Source organism: Sinocyclocheilus grahami, unplaced genomic scaffold (genome assembly GCF_001515645.1).
Source record: "Sinocyclocheilus grahami isolate Dianchi unplaced genomic scaffold, SAMN03320097.WGS_v1.1 scaffold1075.1, whole genome shotgun sequence".
NCBI lineage: Eukaryota > Metazoa > Chordata > Actinopteri > Cypriniformes > Cyprinidae > Sinocyclocheilus > Sinocyclocheilus grahami.
This window is the reverse complement of record NW_015506254.1, coordinates 297,902-306,837: the sequence shown is the minus strand read 5'-3', so window position 1 is coordinate 306,837 and position 8,936 is coordinate 297,902. Positions and strand designations below refer to the sequence as shown.

The 8,936-nt window shown below is 37.7% G+C and overlaps 2 protein-coding genes across 2 annotated transcripts in view; both read right to left on the bottom strand.

Moving 5' to 3' along the window:
• Positions 1 to 980: 980 nt before the first annotated feature.
• On the bottom strand, positions 981 to 3,165 carry LOC107566435 (glycerol-3-phosphate dehydrogenase [NAD(+)], cytoplasmic-like). The gene is made up of 7 exons (XM_016251898.1): positions 2,938 to 3,165; positions 2,561 to 2,701; positions 2,329 to 2,467; positions 2,093 to 2,205; positions 1,773 to 2,009; positions 1,585 to 1,691; positions 981 to 1,308 (listed from the first exon to the last, which is right to left on the bottom strand). Exons 1-7 carry the CDS (start codon positions 3,139 to 3,141, stop codon positions 1,212 to 1,214), a joined length of 1,038 nt encoding a protein of 345 aa, XP_016107384.1. The 5' UTR covers positions 3,142 to 3,165; the 3' UTR covers positions 981 to 1,211.
• A 3,961-nt stretch (positions 3,166 to 7,126) lies between these two features.
• smarcd1 (SWI/SNF related BAF chromatin remodeling complex subunit D1) overlaps positions 7,127 to 8,936 on the bottom strand; it is an 8,358-nt gene continuing 6,548 nt past the window's right edge. Inside the window, exons 9-11 of the mRNA XM_016251895.1 lie at positions 8,600 to 8,697; positions 8,378 to 8,513; positions 7,127 to 7,398 (exon numbers count right to left, since the gene is read on the bottom strand). Coding sequence (XP_016107381.1) covers positions 7,129 to 7,398; positions 8,378 to 8,513; positions 8,600 to 8,697 — 504 coding nt within the window. The 3' untranslated portion in view covers positions 7,127 to 7,128. The remainder of the gene's footprint in view (positions 7,399 to 8,377; positions 8,514 to 8,599; positions 8,698 to 8,936) is intronic.

Below are 8,936 nucleotides of genomic sequence, written 5' to 3'. Positions count from 1 at the left end.
GTCTGAGAGTGCAAGTCTGAGAGTGCATGGAGTTGCATACTGAATGGAGTTGTACAGCTGCAGCTCACGTGATGAATGTTGGGGTTGTGGGGAGTTCATGTCTGAACTAAATCAGCACCCTGATAAAGAGGTTGACTGGCACAATATACAAAAGACAAAATACAAAAATACTCATCTTAAATGCATTTAAATACAAATGAAAATACAAGACAAAATAGTGTTTTGTATTTTAAATACATGTATCTGAAATACTGCCCATCCCTGATTGCATATAGCTCACAGTATTACACACACAATGTGCTTTTCTGGACATTTTAGCAAATGTATCACAAGCAAATCATCGCTCTCTAATGTCCAAAGCGGAATATCGCCTCTCCAAAAATAGCGCTATACTTTTACCCAATAGAGTGCGCTATTAATAGATGCTGCTGTTCTCACAGAGGAAGAACTAGAACCAATAATAATCAAAACAACACACAGGCCCAAAACTAAGACACACATCTGATCTTTCCCATCTGGAATACGAAAAGAAAGTTTTGAAAATGAATTTGAGATGATTCTAACGTTGAATGAAAACAGTGCAATCACTCAATGGACAATTTTTTTAAATATTCAATGTAAATATAAGATCTGTTCTGCAGTGCAATATAAATCAGTCCAGTTTGCAAAATGTTAGCAATTGAAATACACCATTTTGCGTTAGGCAAGGAGCTACTTGCTCTTAAGAAAAGGTCAAAGGTTGAACCCTTAAAATGTTAAAGGTGAGCATGCGTCAGAGAGAGTTGTGGAAAGTAAAGGTCACATTCCATGTGTGTGTTAGTGAGTAATATCAATGTGCAGAGACACTGGACTCAATGTTAGCTTCGATCGCAGTCATTTCTGAAATCACTAATGATTTCACAAACTTGCAGACCCAAAGAGTGAACAAAATCGTTTTTTATGGCACATGGAAAAAGAAACTTTGTTTTCCAGAAAATGAATGTTTTTGAGGGCTCAACTTTAAGGCACTTTTTAATTGGCTGCAAAATTACAGAATAGGAAATGTTAAACGTACTTTTCGAGAGTGTAGGACTTTAAAACAGGACAATTTACAATGCATTTGATCCAAAAATCTAATCTTATATACTGTTAATTTACAACATGTAGACAAATCTTTCATAATGTGTTAATGAAAAAAACAACTAAAACAGCCGTTTTGTCCATGATGACATTTACATGTGTTCTGGATGGTTCTGTAGGCAGGTGATGAACTCTTTGACTGGGTGACCCTGGAAACAGATCTGATAAACTGCATTAAACAGGGGGAACCTGCAGAGAAACAGAGAAAGTTGACATAAAAAAAAAGAAAAATAGGAAAAAATATGTTTTCCATATTGTGAACAGTGCTGGGTAGATTACTTACAAATAGTAGTCCGTTACATGACAAAAAATTGTAGTTAGTAACATTACACATTTTAGGTAATATAATCAGACTACCTTTTGATTACAGTTAGATTACTTTTGACCTAACCCATTTATCACATTGATTTAAATAAAATAATCTTACTACCCAGCACTGATTGTGAAGAGCACAAAGATAGTTACTTTTCCACCAGGTTTTTGTGTTTGAGGATCTGATGAACTTCCGCTGCAGTTGCTGGACCTTGAAGTTTCTGGCCGTTCAGCAGTTCCTTCTCAAGCTCCTCGATAGACTGACAACGAACACAAATGTTTAGAGATGCACATGAACAATGAAAAATAATGTAACTTTTAATCCTGAGGACCAAACATACTTTGCCCGTTCTAGCAAACGCTTCTCCGATTTTGCGATTGCGTCCTCCGTAGCAGGTGGTGATGAGGTCGGCGACGCCGCAGCTCTCCAGAAACGTGGCGGGAGAGACCGGACTGGCCGTGCAGAATATCCGAGCAAAGGCGATCATCTCCATCAAACCCAAACGGATCACAGCGGCCTTGGTGTTGTCACCGAACTCCAGACCGTCACAGAAACCAGCACCCACTGCGACAATGTTCTACAATAAAATCCATGACTTCTTGACTTTTATTCAGTTAAATGCTTCAGAAACTGAATGAAAATGAATGGATGGATGTTTACCTTTAACGCCCCACAGATCTCCACAACGTCAGCCTCCTCAACCACCGTCACACGGAAGTTTTGTGTTTGCATCATTTCCTTCAGCAGGGGTCCGTGAGCTTTGCTTTTACACCCTAAACACAAGATTATTATCATTTGAAGAAATATAGTGGCTGTATATAGTTACAGTGGCATACATGGGCACATTTTCCTTCCGTCATGACCAAAACGTAATATTTCCATTTTCGTGTGCTTACCAATCGTAGTTTCACAGAATTTCTCATCAGCAACCTCATTGGCCAGATTGGCTCCCATCAGCACGGTCATGGTGATGCCAAGTTTTTCCCTAATGACATCAGAGATCAGTTTCAGTCCGTCAGGACCCTCATCCACACCCTGACGAAACAAACAAAGTGGTATAACAGTGCTGCAGGTCCAGATACAAACTGAAACATAACTACATAAAATAAAAAAAATGCATGAGGAAACCTTAATGAGGGACATTCCCACAGCGTCCGTCTTGATGTGACCCTTGATGGTGTCACAGATTCGGGACACAAATTGGTGAGGGATGACGAAAATGAGAATATCTGCACCCTTTACCGCATCCAACAGATCTGGAACCGCCACCTAAAGAAAAACAGCCATTTATCACTGGATTTATTACACTTTTCTTATATCAAACACCACTTTCACACTCTTTTCCATGAGTTTCAAAATTGGTAAGCAAAGATGTGCTTCTTTACATCATAACTTCACTGCTTGATTTCAAAATTTCCACTGCAGCACTAAATTTACCGTTGTTAACAAGTAATTGGAAATAATGGTTAAAGAGTTCAAGGATTCTAGATGCTTTGTGTTCTCACCACATTGGGCGGCAGCTTGTGTCCCGGCAAGTATTTTACATTCTCGTGTTCGGTGTTGATGATTTCGGTGAGCTTGCGTCCGTTGACCATCTCCTCAAACACCCACATGTTCACTGTGTTTTCAAACGTGTTGTATTTTGCTGCATTGGCGCCCACTATCTTGGCAATGGCAGAACCCCTGAGGAAATGAAAGAACTTTGACATTACTGACAAACTGTAATGGATAAACAGCAGCCAATACTGCTGCTGGATTAAGTAATGACAGCTGCACATCTACTGAGGGCTTAATTAGCAGAAGAACTAGAAGAGAACTTCATTACTGTGACACACGTTCTCTAAACTACAAGTTGGCTCCTGACTTTGTTGCAACTGGGAAGAGGTGCTGAAGTGGTAAACATTGTCGCATTTACCACTGGTTTTTGGTAAGTACTATACTATAGTGTTATTTGAAGATATTAAAACATTATGCAACTCTTAAAATTGTGTCTGCAATCATAAACAAATACTTCTAAATATAAACGTAATAATCCTCTAACACTGGAAGCATGAAACATGCGATTAAGACACTAATTATGGCTGATAATAATAATCTAGTTCATTACAGCTTTGCTTCAGTATCTGCAACACCATAAAACAGCCTGAAGTTTATGGGTCAGAAAGAAAAGATTGCAGCCTATTCTTTTGGTTTAACCCTTTAACTGTCACCCGTCCCACAGAGGGGACGCCTAACTATATTACAATTAAATCCTAATCTAATCATGACAAACGTAATATCGTTGGAAAGGTCTAAGACTCCTAAATAGATATTTTACCAATGTTTTTGTTAAAAATTATGTAGGAAAAGTAATAGATTAATTTATGACAAGAGTGCACCTCAAAAATCTACATCATAACAGGAGTTCTGTTTTTGACCTTTGTCAAAAAAAGTCTTTTTTTGTTGCCTTTTTCTCCATCACACTTTAGAAATCATCAGAAATGATATATCAATTGAAAGCTTTAAATCTCAAAATTCATCCTTTGAACCCCGTTTTAAAATCAAACATTGCATTACCATGAAAATGGCACATCAATATCATGTTACAAAATGTTTTCATTCATGATTTATACAAATGTAAGTTTGGATCGTGCACTTTCACGTCTATGTTCAAAAATGTGTGACAGTTAAAGGGTTAATAAGGATCACTGGACACCTGGGTCAATCATTACTCAGCAAATATTACTTCACCAAGCCAAGCAATGCACATTTGGACATGACACAATAAATGTAATGCATTATATATATCATACAAGAGACTCCTGTGGTAACGGTTCGTCGAAATGTAAGTATGCATGCTATCAATAATAATAATTGTTTATTTGAACAAACAAAACTTTTTTCACTTAAAAAGTACACAAAACATGTTTAGTCAAACTTCAGTTGGCATTTAGGCGTCAAAACTGTGCCTCAGTTTATTACACAGTTAATTGGCAAAGCCAAAAAATGTGACCCTGATAGCACACGTACATCATGGAGACGTATATTTGACGTTTGCATTTACATCTGCAAGACCTATACAAGACGTTGTATCTGCAGTACACTATAGGACGTTTCAGATGTTAACCGTGGCTTGTGTACTGCAAACACATACCAGCTTCATCACTGTGTCTGTCACGCGACTCCTTTCCCCTTTCAGGACTTGAACTGATGATAAAACTAATGACATTATTTACGGTCTTTGCATTTATTTTGAAAGATGAAGCACGCGATTATGGTAAGGGGCGTTACATTTCCGACGAGTGCTAGCAGTGTTCGGCCAATCACAATGCACTGGGTCAGCTGGCCAATCAGAGCAGACTGCGCTTGTCGGAAGGAGGGACTTTGTAGAAAACGAAGCGTTTGAGAGGCGGGGCATAGAGGACCTACAATAATGTACAGTATTTGAAAAATAATGTGTTTTTTGAACATGAAAGCATGTCAACATATTCCGTTACACCAAATAATAATCTTTTAAAAAATGCATCCTATGACCCCTTTAAGAGCACTGATTACACTTTACACCGGGCTGAGCATTGATACAAGATTATCTTTATTATAACACAAGGGCTAATAGAGAAATACAACATTTGGTCCATTAAAGAAAATAAAGAAAAACAAGACTAAGATATAAAAATCAAAACAAATACATGACTTTAGGAAAACAACGAAATATAGTTAAAACTTAAACTACCCAGAATGTTAAAGTCTTTAGCACTTCACTTCTAAATGCTTTGAATTACTCGAGTGGAAGAACCCACTGCAGCATTAAAACACTTGACCTTTTTCCTAGACGTTTTGTGGGTAGCCATGACCAGTTAGTACTTGCAACTGGCAGGTTTTCATATTATTCACATATAGAGTGACAAGTTGACTTTAATAACAAGAATTAATCAAATGAACCAATAAACCATGAATGCATTTCTCTAAATATATCAATATATATATCACAGCGAGGTTAGAGTTGGAAGTACTTTAAAGTCCAGGACAAAGCTTGTGACCAAAAGATCTATAATCAAACAGGTCGATCAGCAGTACATCTAATCTTGTGGACCTAAACGACTATTAAACGGATGAGCTATGAAAAAATCTTATATATCGAGCATTGCAGAAAATGCTAACAAGTGAGCTCACCTTTAATGTCAACAGACTAGTTCAAGGAACTTGCTCCAAATAATTCATCTTCACAGAGCTGAGGTACTACACTATGTCATCATCAGTCATCTATGTTTAACTAGACTAGATCTTCATAAAGTTCATATTATGAGAACATTAAAATATCAAGGACAATATCGATAACTTTAAAAATAAACAATGACCCCTCCAAAAAGTAACTCTTGCTGATTGGTTAATATGGAAAGTGGCGAATGGGCTCCAACATTAGCATGTCTAAGAGCATTCTTGCGGTTTGGAATTTAGTTACATAATTAACAAAATTATCCAACAAAGCCTGTCAGTTTGGTCAGAAATCTACATTTTCCGAAGTCACAGCATCGCCTTGACAAACATTCAGTCACGTGGGAACCTTGAAATATGTAAAAATAAGGATGACAGCAGACAACAGTTTGGCGGAGTCGCAACAAAAATAAGGTAATTATTACAAGTCCAGTCAGTCCTGAGCAAATATACAGATGGAGAAAGACTACAGCTCCGGGCGAAGGTTAAACAGCCTCTTCCGGCTAGCGAACTCAGAACTTAGCAGAAGCACTTATGAACCCTGCAGGTTTTAGAAGACAAAATGGAACTTCCAACATGTGTCCATATAAACATGATATTATCATGGAACTAGGGGTGTGCGATATTGACAAAAAATAATCTCTACATTTTCTGGGATTTTATCGATAACGATAATTATGTGTTATTGTACTGGTACTTTAAGGACTGCCGAAGACAGCTGACTCCTAATGTTTTTAATATTCTTCATATTCTGTGTGGTGGTCAGTTCATACTGATAGAAATTAATATTATCCAATAAGTTTAAACTGATTTTTACATTTGATGGGCATTTTTACCTTTATAAAGCCATTTTTTCGAAAAGTGTCCATTATCTTTTGAGTCAAATTCTTACATTTAATCAGGGAATTAGAATAATAAGACATTTGGGCTGTTACCAAGCAAATGAAATCAACACAGAAGCTGCATCTGAAGTGGCATTTAGATGCATTTACATGCATGTATTTTGTTTAATGCAAGACATGAATGCATTTAACCTGCAATTACAAATGCATAAATAATGTTTTGATATATTAAACATAAAACGTTGAATACTGACATTTGAAATGATTTAAAACTTGAAAACGCATACAAAATATGCATGTTAGAGAACGTACAAATGGTTAACATTGTTTGTGTCATATCAGTCAGAAAAGCAGTTCTGGGCTTTTTTTTTTTTTAGTTAACTTAGTTGTTATTCTTGGCTGAATAATTCTAGAAGGTTTTAAACTGACATTTGAAATGATTTAAAACTTGAAAACGCATACAAAATATGCATGTTAGAGAACGTACAAATGGTTAACATTGTGTCATATCAGTCAGAAAAGCAGTTCTGGGCTTTTTTTTTTTTTTTTTTTAGCTAACTTAGTTGTTATTCTTGGCTGAATAACTCTAGAAGGTTTTAAAAACCCTTTCAAATTAAATATTTACACAGTTTGGATTAAATTAAAGTACAGTCAAATTTTTTAATTAGCATGTTTTTGTGTTTTGGTTTGGTACCAAGAACCGTGGATTTTTACTGGTATTGGTACAGAATACTGAAATTTTGGTACCGTGACAACACTAATATGAAGTGTTTTAGATGCCACTCTCCTTGAAGCATTTGGTCTCACCTTCAAGTCTCTGCACTGAGACTGGAGCCAGTCGTTGATGAAGCCCTGCGGGTCTCTTGCGAAGCTCAACATGAACTCCCTTTGAGTCTTCAGATGGTTAATGGTTTCGATGGTCTCATGGATCTGATGGATCAAGCAAGCATACATGCGGGATCATGATTACCATTATACAACATTTTAATAACACAACAGTTCGTTCTGGTTCACTAGGTTGGATGTGTACTCAATATAAAGTTCTTTATCGAACTTTTGTATAAGAGCAATCACAATCTTGGTTAACATCGTGCAGGCTTTACTGTAGTCTGATATTTCATAAACACAAAATGGCACTATATACAAAAGTCAACCACTGACTGTGAAGGATAGATTTTGACTGTTGCAAACTGGGTCAAAGGGGAATGGTCTTAAGTGCGTTGAAGTTCACAGCACGCTTTAGTCAAATATAAGAAGAAATTAAAAAGTTTATAAACACTAGCGATTGTCCAATATTTCCAATGCCAATATTTTAAAGAGCCTGGATGTTACTATGCAGATATAATATAATATAACATAACATGCAATGTCAGCAAATGAATCACAAATCCACTTTTGGTTGAATGTGGTGCCATATAAACTTTTATAGAGGAATCCAAAGGAACTGAACTTTAACCCACAGCTGATTTGTCTTAGCAATTCCATCAATTCACAATCACTCGAGCTGAAAACCATGATTACATCACGCACGGAGTAACTGTGGCAACAATGTAACCATGGTGAGTCCGGTTGCTATCCCTGAAGTGGTTACTAGACTACTCAAGATTTTCAGCAAACAGAGAGGAATAAAATTAAACATGTCCAGAGCTGACAGAAAGCAGGATGCTTTTTCCTGGACCACTCCCTGGCTTCTTTCCGCAACAAAACCTTTCGAAAACATTCAGACCGGCGTGTTGCCAAGAGTCACTTTGATATGCAGCAGACAAGCCCAGGATATACAACAAAACAACAGTGCAAAGGCAACGATGGCGCTCCCTCTGCAGTGATGTGCTGAGCACTTTGAGGACTGTTTATTCAGCCAGAACAAAGAGGTTTTGGAGGCTTTCGGCCACATACAAAACTTTTGTACCTTGTTGTCAAGGCCTGCGATCTCTTGCTGACTGGCCGTGGACAGCAGGAAAGAGTTCATCTGGGTCTTTAGGGTGTCGTCCACCTCCACGTCTATATCGTAGCATGCCGTCTTCTTCTGGTCATTGGGATCCACGCTGAAATACAAAAGGATGTTTAGATGTTGCATCACAGACAAGGCAGAAACAGCAATTCTGATTGACATCATGTGGTTGACGGTTACCTTATGACATGGTTGATGATGATTGGCTCGGGAGGCATCAGTAGTGCATGCAGCCGTTGAGGAATCTCAGAAAACTTCATCCTCTGGCTTTCAAAGATCTAGAACAATGACAACCAACAATTATTGGATCAGAAAGATCTTGAATGAGAACAGACAATTACTGGGTTTCAAAGATCTTGAACGAGGAGAACTGACAATAGGGCCTTTCGCACCGCGGGAACCTTTTGATAGTACCAGAACTAATTGTGGAACTACCCACTTTTTGGCGTGTTCGCACCTACTCCGGAGCAGGGTCTAACCAGCACAACTGGTACTAATCGTGACGCAAGTAGACATT